General features: G+C 35.3%; 2 protein-coding genes across 3 annotated transcripts in view; one reads left to right on the top strand and one right to left on the bottom strand.

Annotated features, from left to right (window-relative positions):
- Uxs (UDP-xylose synthase) overlaps window positions 1–23,510 on the top strand; it is a 392,432-nt gene that overhangs the window by 185,669 nt on the left and 183,253 nt on the right. The window lies entirely within an intron of this gene.
- Window positions 1–23,510, bottom strand: part of glu (structural maintenance of chromosomes 4-like protein gluon) — a 125,347-nt gene that overhangs the window by 66,907 nt on the left and 34,930 nt on the right. For both annotated transcript variants that reach the window (XM_081769542.1, XM_081769543.1), the window contains exons 7-11: window positions 23,141–23,281; window positions 21,318–21,468; window positions 18,686–18,907; window positions 6,775–6,896; window positions 4,491–4,731 (exon numbers count right to left, since the gene is read on the bottom strand). In XM_081769542.1, the coding sequence (XP_081625668.1) occupies window positions 4,491–4,731; window positions 6,775–6,896; window positions 18,686–18,907; window positions 21,318–21,468; window positions 23,141–23,281 (877 nt within the window). The remainder of the gene's footprint in view (window positions 1–4,490; window positions 4,732–6,774; window positions 6,897–18,685; window positions 18,908–21,317; window positions 21,469–23,140; window positions 23,282–23,510) is intronic.

Genomic DNA, 23,510 nt, shown 5'->3' on the forward strand with positions numbered 1-23,510 from the left:
GTTATGCTGTGCATATGGTGGGATATGAAAGGTGTGGTGTACTATGAGCTGCTGCAACCGGGTGAAACTATGAATGGAGAACGTTATCGACGACAATTAATGCGTTTGAAGCAAGCTCTGGCCAGAACACGACCAGAATGGGAGAACAGACATGATAAACTTATTGTTCAACATGATAATGCTCGCCCACATGTCGCAAAACCGGTCAAAACCTATTTAGAAAATGTCGGATGGGAAGTTTTACCCCACCCGCCGTATTCACCAGACGTTGCTCCTTCGGACTACTACTTGTTCGATTGCATGAACAACGATTTGATTGGACAGCGGTTTACTTCTTCAGAAGATATCGAAACATGGGTCTCTGACTGGATCGCTTCCAAGGATGAGGACTTCTTTCGCCACGGAATCCGTACATTGCCTGACAGATGGGCGAAAGTGGTGGCTAGCGATGGACAATATTTCTCTTAAGGTATTTATGTATTTTGTGTTTGTACTACAGCTTCAATGTGTGCGTACCAACCGCACGAATTAATTCCTAGACCAAATATATATATATATATATATATATATATATATATATATATATATATATATATATATATATATATATTCAAATACAAAAAGTGTGAATAACAAAACATACATAATAATATACAAAAATGTGTATAAAGATTTTACATTTCATACCGCGTATTTGTGAAGTACATTCAGTTATATAAACTGGACTATTCAAGTGATTTACATCTATTAGATCTTTTATTATCCCAGGACACGATGTAGGGTTAATACATACACGCCAATGAACACAGCTATATGAATACTAACAAGAATGTCGTTGCGAGATACAAATACAAATACTGACAAACATTGTGGATTTTAGTATTTTAGATTATAAAATTTTTATATATATATTATTTCTATGTAGAATACTGAATACAGAATGTTTTTATAATCTAGAACACTAAAATCTACATGAGATTTCCAATTATGATCACGTTTACTGGATTTTCTCTTAAGATTTTTCATGCTAATGTGCTAATCAACTTCGTTGATTTCTCTTGCTACCTTCTCAAGTACTTTTTCTTCGGTTCTTCCAAGTCTATAGCTGCTCCTTTTCTTTCTTTCGAACGATTTTTCTCTGCCTTAGTTGTTGTCTGCTTCCTTCTGAGAGCTTCCTTCCATTTGGCATTTGCATTTCTTGCTGCATTAATTAATTGTTTTGAGATTGGCATCGCCGGAACACCTCCGTGGAACGTGACAGCGTCATGAACTATTCTCTACGAAACTAAAAACTCTTCGTATAGATTATCAACAAGAACCTCCTTATTCAAGGAGAAACTGAGTTCAACGGAAGCGTTTCCGTGTGGTAACACTAGAATTTTCTTAACAAACGTTGAAAAGTTGTTGCAGTCATATCAAAATTCTTCATTCTTGTGATAACTGAATCTTGAGTACAAATTTCACTGTAGAGTCGTTTTACTTCATCAGCAGCAGGGCCTGACAAAGCACTTCCAATATTATTGTTATATGTTCCTCCCAAAGTCTCTTGTTTAAAACTGAATCAGGAGAGAGGCATGCAACACAATAAGTAAGTCTATTTTTCAATGGCAATTTACACAGACTCTTCTTGCAAAAACCTGTTAAAATATGCAAACAATCCCTCCGAAAACGAAGGATATACCGTTTAGGTAACTTCTCTGATTTTAATGATGTACGCGTTGCTAGTGTGGCATCAACTTGTTAGCCGAACACAGATCCTAACTACCATTTTCTACGCAAACTTTCATCAGGTCTTCAGAACTTGCTGCTACTATAACAATGAATTTTTTTTTAACAAATCTAATCATAAGGAACTTCAGAAGTTTAAGTATTTCACTATAAAAAAAATGATAATAAAAAAAACATTGGTGAGTCTGACTGAAATTTCGTAAGAAAAGTTGAATATCTGCAGTAACGGTTTGAAAGAAAGCTAATTTGGCTCAAGCAAAGAATCTTTCAGACATGATTTAACAATATTAAAGCTGTTACAAGATAGTTTTCGATTATTATCTGAAAATGAATCGACATATTAAAAAGTGTGATAATAATCACTGAGCTCTGTCTACCACATTCACATTTTTTATAAAAATACGAGCACTTGTTAGAAAAACTGATCTTAAGTTAAAAGCATACCAAAAATATTCAAAAAAACCACCTGCAAAATAATAATGAACATCACAAAGGACACGCGGAACGCCGAACTGCACTGAAAATGGAATATGGAGGAAATGGAATAGGAGTTTTAAATCTAACTAACAGGGTTGGCTGGATTAAATCAGCTGTTTTTTTCCATTAAAAAAAAGGTTTGAACCAAAAAAAACGAAAAAAAATTCGTAAAAGTGTAAGTGTTTGTAAAATCTTGATGAACATACATTTGTGGGTTATCACGTTCCACTCCCGTATATTATTCCTACTATATTCAGACTAAATTCCCCAGTCATTACTAAAAAAAGATTATACTACAAAATCAACTTTTTAAATAAGTTTATGAATGTTTGTTTTGTGATCTTTTTTAGAGTTTGTTATTACTGTTATGTAATTGGAATCAAAGAAAAATTCTAAATATTGTTTCGTTTTAATAATGTTTACTATTGATAAAATACATCGAAATGCCGTACTTTTGTGTGTGGGGGGAGGGGATCATACAAATCTCATGAGAGGCATTTATTGAAATCAGAAGTATCTTTGGTATCTAATATGTATAAATGAGTCTGAGCCAAAGTGGACTCAAATAATTCGTATCTTTATTCTTTATTCACTGATATGCAAATTAAGTCGTCGTATTTCCTTAACTTGGACTAATAAAAGTCGTTGTTAACTAACTTGGACTAAATTAGTTCTTCTGCACTCTGTAGTATTTTGAAATTGTCCATATGTAATTCTGTATAATGGTTTCACTTGTGCAACTGTTTATCTTTTTGTCCCTCTGAAATGACTCTTGACAATTACATTAACATGTATGTAAAAATCAGTACAACGTGTTTTTATCAGGAGTCCTTCGTGAGTGAGTCGGTAGACGTATCGCATTTATGGTCTATTAGTCCTGGTTCGGAGTCCAAATGGAGGCCAATTTCTCTCGGATGTAAGTCGAGAAGCGGTTTGGATTCCGCTTTAAGCTTATGTGACCCCTTCCAGCATAACTCGGTTGTTGCATAATAACACTACGGCGAAACAAACTTATTTCTGTCCATATATGATATGAATACATAGAGCAAATTATTTAAACCAAAAAGCCTGGTTTAAACCAAAAAAAAAAAAAGTTTTTTTTTTTTGTTTTTTCAATAAAAACCATGGTTTTTGCCAACCCTGCTAACTAATGTAAGTACGCATTATATTATAAATTAAAGTTAACGTTACATAACTTATCGCTATATTAAAATCAACAAGACCAGAACTAGTATTATTTAGGGCTTTATTGGGGTTACCGGTTCCAATAGCCTAGCTACACCCCTGTATATGAGGATCATTTTTTAACGTGGAGATTACAAACCACGGGTTCCAGATGCAAGGATTACCAACTTCTTTCAGAAGTACTTCATCGTATGATGATTTCTGCTGTGGCCAAAAGCTGTTTTCAGAACAATGTGCAGATAAAATGTAAAAGGAATGAAATAACCCAGATTTCCAGATTATGTATATTCTGCAAAGATTTCCAGAATATACATAAAATTCCATGACTTTTCCAGGTTTTCTATGTCTTCCAGACTAGTAGACACCCTGAAAAACGCTAAGATATCTCTTACCATATTTGTCCTCAGATAAACAGGGTGTTTCAAAATAACACAGACAACGTTTGGGAGGTGATTCCTGACACCAAAATACGACAAAAATAGAGACCAACCTGGGTGCAGAAATTCGTCATTTCGGAGTTATAGGAAAACATGAAAAAAATGAACTTTTAACGTCTATAGTTCCAATACTAGAGACCTACCGTAGTCGGGTCAAGACTTCACTTAGGAACTATTATAGTACGCTCCATATCCAAATATCCATGTTTCAGAATCCTGCAGTACATCTGCAACAATTTTTATAGAGGTGATTAATGAGTACTTCAAATTATATGCCCGTAGCCAAACTCCCTCTACTGTTGGGTGAGTGCAGCAGTATTCTGAAACATGTATTTTTGGATAGTGCACATTCTAGTTCCTTAGTGGAGTCTCGACTCGACTACGGTACATGCCATAGTATTGGGAGCTATGGACCTTTGAAGTTAATTTTTTCACGTTTTCTGCAGCCAATAACTTTGAAATGACTGATCTCTGCACTCAGGTTAGTCTATACTTTTTGTCTTATCTTGGTGTCAGGAATCACCTCCCAGACGTTGTCTGTGTTGTTTTGAAAATACCTTATGATGATCACATAATTAGAATGAAATTTCGGCAAGTAACAAGTGAATTTATTTTAAAAAGAAGCCGACTCATGCAACCGAAAAAGATTTCATTTTTCCTTACCAGTCTCCCAAATATCCCTGGAATTTTGCCACATCGTTTCTGTTCCATAAGAGCATCGAGAACTCTGCCTCGACTCTTCGTGGCCTGCATAGAAGACTTGGTCTCTTCATACATCACCCGATGGGACTTCAATCTGGAAGACACCTGGTGTTCTTCTTCTGTTACCCTCTGATACTCTAAATGAGCCTTCTGGAGCTCCTTCTCTACTTCAGGTAATCTCTTCTTTAAATTATCAACTTCACTGTGGTCATAAAGAATAATAAATATTAAATGTCCATACTTCTTACTTTACTGGAGTATACAACTTTCGGCGTCAAATTCCAACACGATGAAACCGGTAGAACCACTATTACTTACGAAGGGAATATATATAACTTTGTATGATTCAGAAGGAAACGTCAAAACTGCGAAAAGTGAGAGACGATATAAAATAATTTCTATACACATATGTTCTATATCTAATAGTTATCACATGGCAGCTAACTCTTTGCTCACTCGAAACTCGAACACATTTACCAAATATTTACAGAACATGCTGTAATTGTTGTAAGCATACAATTCATATCTTATATGAATAGCAATGAAGTTGACTTTCGAACAGTATACAGTACGTTGGTGTAGTGTCAATGAAGAGAAATGAATACAAATATTTGTAAAATTTGGCTGAAAACTATTCCATCTTTTTACTATTTATGGTTACTGGATGGCAGCACTGTCGCCGAAGCAGATGAAAACCTGGGCAAGGATATTCTGTTGTTTTCTCCTAAATCACTCTGTATGTAAAACATCGTAGTGCCGTGCATATTAGAAGCGAAGTAAGTTTCCTGAAGTTCGGAGGAAGAGATTCACTATTTATCCTTGAGTTGTTTCAAGATCAAGCGACAGCAAAAAACCTCAAGAGAAATGAAGGAATCTTTCGCGAAGCTGCTTTTTCTCCCCGCTGGTCTAGCTTTCGTGCACAGGTTCTCGGGTTCGATTCCCGGTGAAAAAACACATTGAACGCATTACTGTGGTTTGGATTGCACTTTGAAGTGTACGTCCACGTTTCCCATTCTCAGTGCTGAAAACGGACGCTAAACTTTAACAAAGAAAAATCGGATTCTACTATTATTATTATTATTATTATTATTATTATCTTGTAAAAGTTACTCTGAAACATTTTTGAAGGTAGGGGTGAATTCACCTTCTCTTTGACCAATTTCAACACCAAGAAACAAGCTATATTAGAAACTTACAGAAAACATACGCCATAGACTTGCAAAGTTATTGGTAACTACGATATTTATTCAGTATGTGCGGTAAATGTAATATTTATCTAGTATAGGATAAATTTCTCTCTTCGCTTGAACTCTTAACATAAGTCTTCACTCTTAAACAAAACACACTTCACGGTTTCGTAAAAATTTTAAAAGAAAAAAAATCTGTAGAACATATTTTTATATGTAGGGCGGAGAACTGAATTCATTCTTCATTCTCGAGCGATTTCAAAAAGAACAATAGGTAAATTCACCTCTTTGTCTCTGATATCTACCCTAAACAATAGCTCAAAGAAAGCACACACTATGTCTCATTAAAAATCGGAAACTTACAAAATTTAGTGTGGGATATTTAAATTGGATATAAATTCATCCTCCATTCTTGATCAGTTTCACCCCAAGCAGTAGGACCTGATTCGGAAACCTCAAAAAATTATCCGCAAAATGCATCAAAATCAAATAACCTGTACGAAAGTTACTGTACAAAATGATTTTACCGTATTGAGAAAGCTTCGAAGTTGAGGTTAATTCTTTTACTCCCTTATCATTAAGCGATTTCAACCCCAAGCAGTGGGAATGATTAGAAAGCCCTGAAGAAACTCACATAATTTTTACACGTGTAAAAATTTATAATTTTACACATTACATGTATATTGAATAAAATAATAATAAAATACGCTATTTTTTTAAATGTAGTAAATATGAAGTGTGGAAGTGACAAAGTATAGCGGCACAATCTTACTAATTTGGTTTGTGGTGTACATAGCTACACGATGAGTAAGTTATATTAAAGTTTCATCCTATCGTCGAAGACGCCGAAAGTTGTATACTCTGTTATTTGTAATTGGCAAGGTCAGGTCACAAGAAATAATTCAAGAAAGAAAGAAAAAAACTAATTTTAACTACGAACCACTATGCAAAACTATAGACTAAGATTCAAACATTACAACAGACTACGATCAAAACATTACAGGTGAATAATCGAATAGAACGTAGAACAATAATGTATTAACAGGAAAAATACTTACATTCTTCTTTGTCGAAGGGTAGTCTGTGTTGTTTCAAGGTTACTCTTTATCTGGTCAAGCTTTGTCTTCTCATTCTGCTCGTTACTAAGGTAGATATCAAGCTCCGACTTTGCAATGCCATACTGCAAAAGAAAGCAATTATTGTGTAGAGCAATACACCTTGCATTGGTTTCTCATTTACCTTATATTTCACCATTCTGAACCTGTACTAAAAGAAATAAAATTAATTTTCAGACACTTGATTGGATTGCTAGATAATTTGTTAGAATACAAATGTATTGTTATCAGCAAAAGAGCACACTTCCCCCTACACGTTTTTTCGCCAGTACATAGTGTCTGTGGGGTTTTCTCGGAGTTCTCCCGTTTCCATCAACATTCTCATTCCACCAATTATCTAATCATTATTCACTTCTTTCACTTTCACTAATAATCAATCTCCTCTAGCCTAAAGGCATAAACGTGGGACGTAAAACAAATATTTCATTTTCTTTATGTTTTCGTCACTAACTTCAAAACGAATTGGTTGAGTGGTTCTCTAAAGTAGAAGCCACAGAATTCTAAACAACTATAATGTTTAGTGTTCGGTTCAACGAATTACTATTAAATCATTTTAACATACGCTGATGTCTTCTTCAGTAACCCATAACCTAATTACACACCAGACTCATTGAAAAGGATCTATATATTGAACTATCCTAAAACAGTTAGTAAAATGTAAATCATGGGAAATAAATTTATACAGAAATTCCTACAAATTTATATAGAAAAACTACCACTTAAAGCTCCTTTTTCTTGAAAAATTGTCTGCAACTTAAGCCTCACTAAACCAGAAGTATGTGGCGTGCCACTTCAATAACAAAACAGTTGCAGAGAAACTAATTATCACTTTTTGTTTGCACTTAAGGGACTTCTTTCTTGCAAAAGTGTCTTCAATTGAGCTTTACTAATCCAGATGAATTTGAAGAGCTACTTTAATAAGTAGGGTTTTTAAAAAAAATTTTTATTTTTATTTATTTTTTTAGAAAATTAGTGTGAAAACCGGATACTGACTTTTACCAAAAGAAGAAAGGAAAGAAAAAGAACTTAACTGCGAAAAGTGATCATGAATTTTCTGTAATTTCTAAGTAAATTTGCTTCCGATTATTTACATTTCATTAACTCCTTTGGGATAGACCAACATATAGAAGACCCTTTTAATGAGACTGGTGCGTAATTACGTTATAGGTCACTGAAACAGACATTAGAGCAGGGATGCAAATAACTACTCGCCCACTCGCCCGGGGCGAGTGGTTCATTCATATGGGCGAGTATTTAATATCATACCGGGGGTAAATAAATTATTTCTATTGTGGAGTGTGGACTAATAGTTTTTTTTCTTGGGCTTAAAAATTTTGTTGCTTATTTGCATTCCTGCATTAGAGTATGTCGAAATGATTTAATAATGATGATAATTCGTTGAACGAGATACTAAGATTTTAATTTACTCAATATGTATCCTATAGCATCGAGATAATAATGTTAATTCTCTTTAGTGTGCAGAAAACTGAACAAAAATTGGTCAATTCGTTTGAGAGTTACTGACACACATACACAGAGAGAAGAAAAGTTTACAGACAAATTTGGGCGGCTTAGTAAGCATCTAATTGGAGTGGCATAGTAGATAGAGGGCACGGTTTCGGCGATATTCAATTAAAGTTACGAACTCTAGACGTAAAGGTGTTTTGTTTTCCCCATTCATTCACGCGAAAGCAGCTTTCAGTCGAAATCATCCTCAAAATAGATTTGTGGCTAATATTGTAAAGGGTCTGGGAAAAGCCGGAAATTCTGGGGATTCCATTTTATTTACGGTCTAGGATACAAGGATATTATTTCTACAAGACTTCTAAATTCTTCACATAATTTGAGATCTGAAAAACATAAACAACAAAGTAAAAACAAAAAGTTTCAAGTCCCCTTTTCTTTCTATTTCGGAGTCGAATCTCGCTAACTTACCTCTTTTCTGCAATCCAGGATACAAGGAGATTATTTCTACAAAATCTGAAAGCCCTATGCTAATGATGAGTAAGTCAGTCAATGGATATATTCTTTTATACAAGGTGGACCATTCACCTTGATAAGCCTTTCTAACTAATACATACAAAATGCTGAAATTTCGTACTAAGCAAATATCGACAAAGGGGCATTCTTTGTCACACTCTACAATCGCTAGATTAACTATGTGTCGAACCCACCGTATATTTTATATAGTTATATTTTTTCAAATACATCAGGTTTTCAAATACATAAAGTTATTACCTATTTCATATCTAAATGTAAACGAAAACTTATGGTACTCAGTTTGAATAATATAAATACCGAAAAACAACCAATTTTTAAGTACTTTTACAACAATAATAACGCAAGTGAGGCGAAGCAGGAAATGCAAATCCAAAGCACCTTACTGCCGAATACTGCTATCATCATATGATATATTTCCAACAAGTAGAAACAAAAATACAAAAAAATAAAATCTGACTTTTTTCAAAGAACTTCATTTCGAAATAATACTTAGATAAGTTCATATCCAATCAAATAGACGGTTTTCAATACACATAAGGATCATAATGCCGTTTACAGCAATTTAATATCAAACAGTTCCGGATATATGAAAAACATTGATTACGATTGATATACTGCCTATAATGGCGTATTTATGGGGACTTCTTAAAAGGATTGTTGCCTTTCTTTGCTTCTTTAACATTACAACGAAAGTTTTCGATGGGTGTAATCACAGTAAGTTCTCATAATTACATAACTTTAAACAGTATTGCAAACTTTACCAGTGTTTACTGTATCTTCGAAACGGTCTGATATATTAAATTGCTGTAAATGGCATTATGATTTTTACATCTATTGAAACCAATTTATGAGATTGAATGTAGTATTTATTTCAGCAGTTTTACGAAATAAAGCCTTCTGGAAAAATGTCAAATTTTCAATCACTTGCAAATTTGTTCCTATTCATTCGAAATACGTCGTCTATCATGATGATAGTATCAGACACTAAAGTACTTTTGGATGTGCATTACGGTGTCCGTCTCACTTCTTATTACTATTGTAGAGACTTCCAAAACTTGGATATCTGAGATAACACAGCATTCTTAATATTACTGTATAAGACAGCATACTTAAACTGTATATTAAAACTTCTCTCAAAGTTCTTTTTCCCGACGATCTCAAATTACACTCCACAGTCAGTTCAATTGATGACTGTGAAAATTCAACAGGATCTACAGAGAGTTCAAATGTGGTGTGATAAAAATAAATTAGTCCTGAACGTGTCCAAATGTAAATCTCTGTCTTTCACGAGGAAAGAAAAGTCAATTAATTTTACCTATACAATGAGTGTCACTTCCTACTTATACGTCTACCCCAAATACTATCAAAGATCTAGGAGTTATATTTGATTGCAACTTAAACCTTTACTCAACACGTTGACACGACAACGACTAATGCATATAGAAACGTAGGTTTAATTTATAGGATAGGACAGGATTTCTACAAAGAATCAACATTTATAAGGTTATATTTTTCGTATGTGCGGTCAAAATTAGAATATTGTTGATTTGTTTGGACACCAAATGTCACTAAATCCTCTGATGCAATAGGAAATATACAGTTTAAATTTTTAAAAATGCTTGCATACAAGAAAACAGGTTTCTACCCGAAGCATGTTCCCTATGAAGATACAAGGGAGGGTCACAAAGTGGCTCCGCTGAGATCCGAACGAGACAATTGTGTTTGCATTTGATATGTTACAACTAGACGAATCCCAAAGTTATACGTGCCACCGGGTGGGATATTGTGAGTTACAACGTATTTTGTAACGTAAAAGCTACAAAGCTGACAGAATAGTTTTAACCGGATAATTTGCTCGGAAACGGTTGGGTAAATGGAAAGCTCGGCGAACACGTATCCCATCATTTTCAAGAACACACTTTTTGGGATAAAAATTTTGCGGCAGGGTACCAGACGAGGTCCAACTCAAAAGTTTCAAATGGCAAGGAGGGTTAAGTAGCACATCATTTGAAAGCTGTTGTAAAATGAAAGAAAATGAACCAAATCTCGAATCTCTATAACTCTGTGCAAAATGGCGGCGGGTCAAAGTGCAAACACAAACTTATTTGAAAAGTCTATGGCCACCTTAAATCCAAGATGGCCGCTTAAACCCTATGTCATTCATAACAGTACAGATCTAAATCTGTATTTTTCTATATTATATATTTAGAAACAATAGAAAGACTAAAGAACAATTGGATTTCGATTGACTTCAACTATTATTTCATTCCGTTAACAATGCATATGTGTTTTGTTCCTAATGCAAGTTCGTCACGGTTCTCTCGATATCATTTACGTAAATGCAGTGTAAGGAATATGCGACGAACACACAACTCTAACTTCCTATTTATACTGCTAAACAAAAGTTGAATACCTTCAGGTATTTTTCTAATTTTATCATACGTAGTTCATACATAAAGGACTTGCTTCACCAGTCAGGTTGGGGGCTCTATTGTAACGTATTCATGATGGTTACATTTGTATGCGATTCGTTGGTTTTATCGCAATATTTTAAGCAATACCAAATATATATTTCTAAAAAAACGTTCTTTTACAAGATTGCCGAGCAGTACCAAACCATATGTAAATAATTTCAGTACATCGAGATGCGTGAAACTTTGTTGGTTTGGTCACAATATTCCAAGAAATAGCATATTTATATACAAACTCATTTTTGACGCTGGAACTAGGGCTGCTCCGATAATCGAGTAATCGATAACAATCCGATACAATTTCAAAATCGTTTCGTCCATAAAGAATTTTAATTTTATCGAATTATCGAACTTCCAAGACTCTCGAATTGTTTGAGACTTTCGAAACGTTTGAGGTACTCGAATTGTTTGAAAGCAGCAAATACTGAAAGATCTGAAAGAAACAATGCAATCGATGTTATCATAGGTGTAGGCCTATATATGTACTACATATACGCAGGGTGTTAATTTTAAAAGTTGCCTCACTTGAAATGAAGTGAAAGAAGAGTTTCTACCCACATGTCTTTAAGACCAATGTTTATGCATGTACAAGGATTAAGTAGTCTGTCAGGGAAGGGAGAGAGTGAGTCAGACAAACAGAGACAGAGAAAGGAAGATAAAACATGCATCACCCGAACAGGATTGGAAACCAAGATGCCATGGGCCTTATGCAGAGTCATTCTGACCCATGATTAGTGCCATAATAATTAGAGTTCGACTAACATACAGGGTGGCTCAATGTATGCTTCCTGCAGCAATCAGACATTTAGTATGACGCTAATCATACGTCAAAATGACTCTGCATAAGGCCCCATTAGTCTACAAACTGCCACTTTATCGATTGTCAGGGTAGGAAGAAAAAGGAAAAAACTTTGTCTGGTTTCGAGGATTTAAATTAAAGTTCTGGATGGAGACAGCTGGCTGAAGACTTATCGAACTTCGGTTTTGAGAATTTATTATCCGGTACTTGAAACCCTTTGAGTATTTGAGATTGTCTAAATTTCGTGTAATATCTAGACTTCGAGTATCATTGAAACAAATTTTGAGAATTTTCGGTGCGAAGCTCATTCTAGATCGCGCTGTCTCTGTGTGTGTGATGTCCGACGATAACTTTCGAACAGATTTTACGATTTTGATGGAACTTACTTTAAAATGTTCCTCTTTGCTTTCATCATGCACCTGTTGTTTTTGGTTGCCTTACCACAAGGGGAACTCCCTTGAATTCGAGTATTTGTTCTTACTTTGAACGTATTTGTGATGTTATGACTATTATTAATATTACGGTTTTCTCAATATTAATATTACTACTATTTCTATTACTATTCGATATCCGAGCTCATGTGGTTCGGATTTCTCGTTAATCGGTAGGTCCACGTCTCATATAGCCTTGCTGCTGAACGGGACGTTAAACTCAAAACCAACTCAACTCAAATTTTAACTACAACCAAAAAAGGCGAATACTGTAATGGTAATAGAAAACTAAATTTCATTACTTTACTAAAGAACTCTTTCATCAAATATTTGCTGCATGGAAAACAAGCTAGACCCGCCCTTCCGCCAGTGTTCGCCCTTTTTTTTTAATACCACTATCTTGTTGCCCTCCACTTTCTTCTCTGCTGCCATTTTGAAATGCCTATGATCACGTACTATAGTAATACGTAACGATTAGAAATCGGGACTTGAGACCGCCCTTCTATTTTTAGCGCGCCTTTCTATGAACAAAATTTCCGTTTTGCGCCATGTTGAAATGCCTATAACCACGTACCGTAGTAATCAGACACATCCCCCCCCCCCCCTCCGATAAAAAGGTTCGCAGAAGAACCCTCATTTTTGCCGTTTTCGAACATTCCTTTTGGCACCCGCTGGAGCCCGTCCCTCATGAAATTATAAGCCTGTAACTCTAGTTGACTAAGGTCAGTAATCGTGCAAAGAATCACTCGATTCGGTTTATCAGTTTAGAATATTAGCATGATTATACTTCGTCACTTTCCCATTGCCTCCATTTTCTTTTGGCCACTATGTTGAAATGAAAAGGTGCGACTGACAACTTTTACTGTGCCGGTTCTGTTGTCTGTCGCACTAACTTACAATGTTAGTACCTGCAAAAGCGCATCGCTCTATCTGGTGCCCTTTGCATGGCACAGTCACACACATACACGGCGCGAGCCGTTACTTTAGTCCGTCCCTTCTTATAGGGTGGGCTAAAAAGGAGAGAAAAATGGGTCAGAGTGAATTGCTCGACGGCTATAAGGTTTGAATCCCAATTTTCTGGAAAACCATGTTAACATCTAGTAGTATCCATTTCCTCTCCTATGGGGCGACATTGATAAATTCTAAACCTTTCAAATTACAGGTAAAATATCAAGCATTAATAAGCACTTTTTCCTTCATACCTGACATAATTATTGCTAATTTCCGCATTGTTACGGACACTTAAGATTTCATGCCAAACTTGGTAGCAAAGGGGGTTAGCTTGCTGCACTCCGAAGCTAGGGATCCTTGATTCGAATGTCATTCAGGCATGTATATTTCTTTTGGTGCCATTAGCCTCGCTCATAAGAGACGGGCCTACAACCACATCAAAAAAAGAAATCATGGCTGACAAAATTTGGTGATATTCGAAAACTTTTGATTACTCGACTAATGAAGTTTCGTAATGGTTCGAGAATAACCGAAATGTCAGTAATATTTAAAGTTTAGATAATGCTCGAAATTTCGATAATACAAAAGTTTCGAGACTACAAGAAATTTTGTTAATAATCTACGTTTCGAGTATATCCCAAATTTCTGTACTAATCAAATTTTCAAAATTACCTGAAATTCTGATAATACTAGAACTTTTAAATATCCGAAACTTCGATAATATTCGAACTTTTGATAATACTCGAAACTTTGACAATATTCAAACTTTCGATATCAGAGACTTCGATAATATTCATACTTTCAATTAGTGATGGGCAGTTCCGGAACAATTCGTTCCAAAAGAACGAATCCTTTAGTGGAATGAAAGGATCTAATCTCTGAAAGGATTGACTGGCGGAATCAAAAGACGGATTCGCTTAGCGAAAGGAGGATTGATACCGTGGATTCGGTTAATGTAACTAGAGGACGGATCCAAATAACATTAGTTCAAGACTAGACCCAGTTGACGGATTGATATAGATGGAATCAGACAAAAGCAGTACTGCAGAACACATGGACAATGTATATATGAGAGAGAGAGAGAGAGAGAGAGAGAGAGAGGGGGGGGGAATTGTACTGCGCATCCCTACAAACAACCAAGCCTTCTTTGTGATTTTTGTGTCCCTTCCAAGAATATTCTGATAACGAAACTCCTCTACCAATGAAGAGAGTAGGGAGGGTAGCAACTAGTCTTATCAGAATGTTTGTTGACTTTCTTCTCTTCCACAGGTGTTCAGGATTGCCAGGTCTACTGATGTTTTGTATTGCAATTCAGAAAATGAGTTTTTTGGTGTAACTTATATTGATGCATCGTCATATATCCTACTGTAAAATTCACAATCGATTGATTGGGTATTAATATTACAGTTCAACACAAAGGCTATGTGGGGTAAGCCCTATTTCATAAAGTGAGATTCAAAACATTACTCTGACATTTCTGAAAGGAAGCATCTTCATTGGGATCGAAACCGGAGCCATACGAATATTAACTACTTTGCTTAGCTCTAAGTTAAACTAAAAGTTTGTTTCACTACGAATAAAAGAATATATCTCTTACAGCACGATATGTCAGCCAATAATACAGAAATGAGACAATCCTATCCCAAATATTCCTACAAAGATGAGATAATGAATAAACTGAGACAGGAGGAGGAAGAGAGAGAAAATACTTCAACGTTAGGTGAATTAGTGGTGTACGCAATGGGGTTTCGGGGTTTTAACCTCCCTTGATTAAGATGATAACGGATATATATATATATATATATATATATATATATATATAAACACCTAAAATTATATGAACTTGGGAGCTTAAAGCCATCTAGACGAACCTTTGCATACGCCACTGGGTGAACTAATATACTTTCCAAAATTCTGATCCTTTTACGACTAGGTTTCTAAGTCAAGGTTGCTAATATTTAATATTTAATCTACCTTTTAATAGGCCTATATAAAAAAAATGCAGTACGTTATTCTGAATTGATGTAAAACTGTTACATATTTTAGACCTACATTATTCGTCCAGGAAGCAATCTATCCCCTCCAAACGACGTTTCTGGATCCGCCAGTGTGTGAATTTATCATAATGTACAAACCGACTGTTTAGAACATACACTGTGTATATTCATTCTCGCGGTAATTAATTTATTTCCGTTTTTCATCTTCTTCATCAAACTCAGTGATAATTTCAGTTTCCCCCAGGTAGGCTTACCATACGTCCGGGATTCAATCCTGCGTCCGGAAAATTGTTTGGAATTAACTAATGTCCGACATTTTAGGGGAAATGGAAGGTCAGGAAATTTCAGTGCTTGGTCAAATGGTTGGCTTGCAAATCTGTCTTGTGCTGATATTTATGAAAAAATCAGTAGCGATAAGGTGTTCTTCGGAAGAATGCTTTACCCAAAAAAGTAATTTAGAAAATAACTAAGACAATAATATAAAAATATATTTTAAGTAAAGAAAATGAGCATAAGCATTTTTGGAACTTAAGGTTAGACTTTTTTTTTTAACTTTTCAATAAACACACACCATTCTACATACATATATATATATATATATATATATATATATATATATATATATATAAAATGAGTGAGTTTGTGTGTTTGTCTGTCTGTCTGTGTGCGGCCTGGGGACCAGACGAGTGGACCGAGAGTTGCCAAATTTTGGTCAGGGGTACCTTGGCCCAGGCTCCAGATCAAGACGAAACCCTTTTTCCAAATTTCGAACCAGGGGGGGTCTCAGGGGGAGACGTTAACCGGAACCGGCTTGGGAACCAGACAAATTGACCGAGAGTTACCAAATTTTAGTCACGAATACCTTGGTCCTGGCTCCAGACCAGAGTTAACGTTTTTGTCAAAATTCGAACCAGGGGGGTCTCAGGGGGGGGGGCGTTTACCGGGACATATAAAAGTACTAGAAAATGACCGATATTAGTGTCAAATCCATAGTTTTCGCGGTCGCTGAAATCAATGGTGACACTTTCATTAGCGATGACTTGCAAATTTAGTTACAATTGTACGCGGACTGGGAGTTAGCGGGGAGGGGATAACGAGACATGTAAAAAATAGCCCAAAATGAACGATATTAGTATCAAATCCATAGTTTTCGCGGTCGCTGAGATCAATGGTGATACTCCCACAGGTGTTGACTTCCAAATACAGCCCCCGTGCGAAGCATGGGTATATTCAACTAGTATATATACTAGTTGAATATATATATAGGATAGATATAATTACGTAACTGCCAAACATTAGTAAAGAGGTTTTTTTTTTTTTTTTTATTCATTAAACTTCTGTTTTGATACGGCTCACCGTCGATAAACAACTTTTTGGAGCTGTTAAAAAACATTCACCCTATCCCATTATTATTATTATTATTATTATTATTATTATTATTATTATTATTACAGCCCGGATTTATATGCATAATGTATGTTTGCGCAGAAACATATGGAAAATGTTTTCTTCTTTCCGACAGACTTGGAAGAATTCGTTTGAGACGCATGTGTTGGTGCATATACGTGCATATCAATGTGCATGCATATTTCGTAAACTTTGCAGGATACTGCATATTTCCGAATTTTATTGCTGCATACTAGCATATTTGAGAATATATCACAAGAAAGTAGGTTATATTTAAAATGAACTGACCTACTTTGTAAGCGCAAATGTAGAATAAAATGTTGTATAGAATAATAGAAGACAGTGTTGAATCCTATCCTAAATTAGTCCACCTGACTGTAATGCACACGGTCTTCATTGCGTAGCAAAAACAATCAGATGCTAATATCTAGCTGTAGACGCGCTTGTATCAAATGTAAAGAAAGCATTTGTGAAAGATAAATCGCGCGTACGTACCTTTCGCGAAGTTGCGAAAAATTTTCCAGTATCTTCTCAACCAGTGGACCTCATGGCTAGAAGCTGTAAAGTATTGTGCTGATAACTTAAATCAAGTGAAGACAGTTGTAGACTCACTAAGTCCCGATGATGCAGCCGGTATTTATGAGTCTCAAAAAAATGTTTCTCTACAGGTGACATTGAAAACAAAATTAAGTACATACACAACCACTTCTCGAGACTACATGAAATTATCAGACATTTGGAATCCCGTAAGAATGCTTTGCAACATTCACTCTCCTTGTTGGGCGAATTATCGCGGACTTTGTTCAGTAAAACAACTCACGGTCTTGCGAAAATAGCTTCAGATAAACTTTGCAAAGTATTAGGCAAAAATCCTGGGTACAAAACAATCTGTGCCACTGCAAATGTACTTAATGGTGAAAACATGGAATTGGAAGAGAACGTAACACAGGAAGACGTTTGGTGTTTTTCACATGCACCAGGACTTCTGCTGAAATAGAAAGAAACTTTTCGACCTACAAAACGTTTCTTACTGATAAACGCAGAGGGCTGACAGAAGAAAACCTAAGGAAAATGTTAATAGTTCATTGTAACAAAGATCATTAAGGTAAGATATTTTTGTGAGAAATTGACATTTTATTTTCTTAGTGTATATTTCAGTGCATATGTTAAATTTTTTAAATGCATATTTTAGTGCGTACTTTTGATATTTTTCGTGCATATTTGCATGCATATTTTGGGGTTTGTTTGTGCATGGAAATCCGGGCTCTTATTATTATTATTATTATTATTATTATTATTATTATTATTATTATTATTATTATTATTATTATGGAGTATTGAATTTGTTCTGCCTACTAGTAATCTGCCATTTAGGCTAAAGGAAATGAGTAATTAATGATGACCATGAATAGAATGGTGAAGGGGTAATCTGTATGACTGTATCCCTGAATGGAACAGAAGAAGCACCCTTCAAAACTTCTTTGCATTACAACGTATCGGATATAAATGGAGTAGTGGTTCGGATCATGCACGTTATGCCTTTTGTAACCGCACTGTTACATCGATTTTTTGAAACAAATTTTAATGGTTTTAAATTTGATGTCTTGTCGAATATAACATGAACATTACGTTGGTTGTGCGATTGTAATTTCTGGTATTTGATGACAAAATGAAACGCAGAGTTATTGGAGAATTTTCGGTGAAATATTTAAACAAACACATTTTCTATCTCAATATAGCTGTTCTCGGGATAATTATATTCAAGACACCAGAATTCGTTTCACATTTCTTACTTACTGCTGAATTTGTTTCATCCACTGACTTCTTCAGCGAGATCAATTTGGTTTCAAGTTGCTCTTTGCTGTCTTGCAGTCCCTGTGTCTCTGCTCTTAATCCAGCCATCACTTTAGTTAATTCAGCTTCTTCTTTCGCTCTATCTTGGGACAAACGACTTTCCAACGCAGTCAGCTCCTCAATCTCCTTCTTATTCTTCTCTGGTACTCTAGTCAGCTCTTCCAACTGAAAAATCAAATGAACAGAATCTTTAGTTTTATGAGAATCTTTAGTATTATTAGGCAGATTAGAGGTTCTCAACCTTTTACGCTGGCGTGCCACCAAAGATTACCGCCACAGGTCATATGAACCACCAGTGGTACGTGTACCTTAGGTTGAGAAACTCTGCTCTAGACTAAACGAGGGAAATAAATGCATGTGAATAAGTACAGAACGGTTTAATGAGAAAACGTGCGAGAATGATAGTGTTACCACAAAATCACACATGGCCTGGGTCCAAACTAGGCATCCTTCGCCCAAACATGAGCGCTCTGTCCATGACCCACCGTACCCTCTATGTTCTTCTAACTGGAATACAGTACTAATAAAAAATATATTTCAACAAATAGCAATATGCAAGAAGATATGAATGTTGTTTGTCCCTGTAGTTTCGTATCTTGTAACGCAGTGCAACTTTATTTTATAAAACACTACAATTAAATAATTTCATGATTCTCAACATATAAATATTTTATAGTCCGTATAATATTTTCGTCTCTCCATCTAGAAACAGCTTATTTAGTGTAATATTAGTGTAATATTAAAGAACAAAGACAACGATTAATTTTCTCAATCAAAACAAAGAAAGAAACGATATTAAACATGATCTGATTTAATTTTTGAGTTTAACGTCCCTTTCAGCAGCGAGGCTATATGAGACAAGACCTACAGCTTAATGTGGAATCCGAACCACATGAGCTTCTGTCGTGAATCGAACTCTGGTCTCCCACACCAAAGGCGTGTGCGCTAGCTGCTTTAGTTAAGAGGGAACTTCCGAGGCTAAGGGAAATGGTGATGATCTTAAATGAACGGTAAAATGATGAAAGTGGAATAAAACAAGAAAATCTATGCATGTGGTGTTTGCCTACCACAAAGCCCATTTGGCAGGGATCCCACACACTAGATGTGAGCACCCTACAACCGAGACACAGCGACCCCGTATGCTGCAAAAATGTTTTAGATACACGCACACTTTTCAACTTCGATAAAAATCTTATAAATTTCACTTTTTACGGAGTTTGCATATATCATCTTTTCGGTTGTATGGTTTTACCCCTTTTTCTTTTTTTTCTTTTTTTTTTTTTAATCCTAACATTTTGCCCACTTCTGCAGGCTTCTTCCATTAATATATATAAATATACATACGGGGATCTGCTGAAACATTTGTCGCTCAACCCATAAAGAATGCACGTGTAATAATGAAATTTTATTGTCCTTCTACATACCTTCCCCCGAAGTTCAATACACTTCCTTGCACGGTGCTCCAATTTTTGCACAGTTAAAAAAAAATCTGAATACTGTTCCTCGCACTAATCACTTTCTTATCAGATAAAAAATGGCGTCCTTTCAAGTCTTGTTTGAGTCTGGGAATAAGTTATAGTCTGACGAAACTAGATCTGGGGAATAAGGAGAATAATGTAGACACGAAAACCCTAAATCATGCAATATCAGTTGTGTTTGCAGTGTTGGATGGGCATTGTTCTGAAGGAACATAATCCTTTCTTTCAATTTACCGCGATGCTGCACTTTCAATTCATCTTTCAGTTTTGTGACTAACGCAAAGTAATAACCCGCATCAAATGTCTGACTCTTGGGCAGATAGTCTATACAACTCCATCATTATCCCAGAAGTATGTTGCAAACACTTTCTGAGCTGATTTCTGTCTCTTGAACTTCTAGGGGTGAGAGGAACTTGAATGCCGCTACTCCATTGATTGTTCTCTCGTTTCAGGATTGTAGCGGTTCAACCATGTTTCGTCCATGGTTACTATTTGTAACAGAAATTGGTCGGCATTGCAATCAAAATAGGAGAGATCTTCCCTTGATGTCTTCATTCTTTAACGTTTTTGATCTGCTGACTCATTTTTGAAAACTCATTTTCGGAGAGCTTGTACACGCCCAAGTCATTATGAATTATGCTACCAACGCCTTCCCAAGATATTCCCAGAAAATGTTACGTGTTTTGCTGAGATTTTACAATTTTCAGGAATAATGTCATGAATTTCAAACACTATTTCGGGTCCACTCCCTGTTTTTTTGTCTTCCTGGACGTGGGGCATCATCTGTTGAAAAATCACGTTTAAACTGTCTCATTCCTTCTTCATCACTACATATAACGGAGGAAAATCCTTTAGTGTTTCAATGATTTTCTCATGAATTTACTTCGGTGACTTTCCTTGGTGGAACAAATATTTTATGACAGCCGTTATATCTCAACTTCGGATTGATTTTACTCCTATTATTGACAGATTTTAACCTGATGCAAGAGAGCACTCACTAAGTTTCATTAAAATCGGATATGTTTTAGAAAAGTTATCGTGAACAGGCACACACATAAATGTACATTGACTTAAATGATAGAACTCCATTGAATTACCTTTTCTTTTTCTGCTTTCAACGTCTGCATGTTCTTCTTTCTCTTGTTGTTGGAAAATTTCTGATTCTCAGCCATTTTCACATCTTCATTTTCAAGCTTCTTATAAGTTTCATTCACTTCATCTTTCTTCTTTACTGTATCATCAAGGTCCCTGATGATAAAAAATACTGAAGTTAAATAAGAAAAAATACTGATCATTAGCTCTTACGCTGTTACTCTATAATAATTGAGATTGTTACGAAAGCAATTTAAGTAAAGAGCGTGCAGCTATATTTTCAGGATTTTGGAGAGTGAAATTTTCCCAAAGTTTAACAAGTGCACAAGTATACAACATCAGACAGAATTTAATTTCTCACTTCTAAATATACTGTTCTTACCTTGTATCTCAAGTTAGGTGATTCACATCGATTGTTTCAGCGTGCTCTGCAACTTTCTTCAGTAATATCTTAAAATTGCTAAAACTGAACATGAACATATTGTTAGGTTTCTCAGTCCTTCGGAATTATCTTAGAAGATTTTGTGAAACGTTAATCCTCGGAAATCTTTTTGAGATTGAAAAAAATAACGAAACTCCAGAAAACCGTCGACCATTTTCCACACTGTGAAGAATTGAGATCAAAAACTAGCGATAATCTTTATTAAGAATGCAACACACGAGTTTCCAAAAAGAAAAACTTGTTTCTCAAGTTTCCGAGGATTAATAGTTCACTAATTCTTCTAGGATAATTCAATGGAAAAAGGAACCTAACAATGGGTCCGGTTTGGCAATTTTAAGAAGTTCCTGAATAAGGAAACCAATAAATTATGTATCCTATAGCATTCTCAGCAAATACTTTCACTTCTCAGTGAATTCAGCACATATGGGACAAGGTCTGCTGAGTTATTTTGTAAAATTATAACAATATATCAAACTACATGAACAGACACGTAAAATAAAGGGGTACTTCCGGTTGACGTGGAAAGTTGAAATTTCGCATGATTGTAGCTTTTCGGGACTAACCAACACATTTTTTTTTTTTTTTTTTTTGAGTCTAAAGGGGGAATGAAGAAATTCCCCGTTATTTAAATTGACTTTTTTTTTAACCTATAATATCATATTTTAGGTACTTGGAATTGGAATAACAGCTTAAAATTCGGTATACTAGTACGTTTTTGTCATCATTACTTAGGTAAATCACCAATAATAAAAATGTTCAACTTTAGAGTGTTTTTGTGGGGAACTGAAAAATCTCTCCCTTGCTATTTATATGGGATATCTTCTACGCCCCAAAATGTTTAAACACTTCTGGCACGATTAGAACGATGAAATTTGGCATGGTTATAGCCTTCCGGGACTAACTCACAGGAAAATTGCCAAAAGTGAATATTTTTAGTTTAAGGGTCTACAGGGTGGATGAAGAAATTCCAAAGATGTTATTTAAAAGGTGTTTTCTTGGGATACAAAGTCTTATCTTTTAGATAGTTGAAATAAGAAAAGAAACTTCAAATTCGGTAAAATTGTGAATTTAAGAGGTGTGAGGCCGTAGGTCGAGCAAAGGCGGAGGTCTAGGTGCGAAGCCCCTAACTGGACAAATTCAGGAAATATTAAGAGCAAGTGCACGAAAATTACTGTTGATGTAAATGCTGATATACAAGAGCTGCAAGGCCATAGGCCGAGAAAATGCGAGGGTCTGAGGGTAGAGCCCTCAGCTAGCCGAAGGCTAATTTTCGAATAGATAATGTTAATACGGCATAAATTTTTGGCAGTGTTCCGTACTTAAGATACCTTTCTTCCGGAATAGTTTAAGAAATAAGAAAGAAAGAAAAAAAACACGTTAACTTACTTAGCAAGAATTCGTAATTCTTCTTCCTTTTGTTCTTTGGTCTGTTTGATTTTTTCTAACTGTTGCTTAAGTTCACTGATTCCATCATCTATTTCTTTCTTCTCAGCTTCTTTCTCACTAGTCTCCGCTGTTAGTTGATGGCTGAAACATCGATGATATAACATACATTACATATTAAAATTAAATACTAGGATTTATGTTTAAAAAATGCAATGTTTAAAAACAATCTGTCAAAGATTTATGACCTACAGACATAGTAAAAAGACAGAGCAGCTTACATTATAGGAATATTAACTGACTTCTGTGTAATGAAGCAACAATTATGCCTTCTTCTATACGTGGTATTTTTAACCCTAATTTTCAGTCTATC

The sequence above is a fragment of the Thermobia domestica genome, chromosome 8 (genome assembly GCF_964235325.1).
Source record: "Thermobia domestica chromosome 8, izTheDome1.hap1.1, whole genome shotgun sequence".
Lineage (NCBI taxonomy): Eukaryota > Metazoa > Arthropoda > Insecta > Zygentoma > Lepismatidae > Thermobia > Thermobia domestica.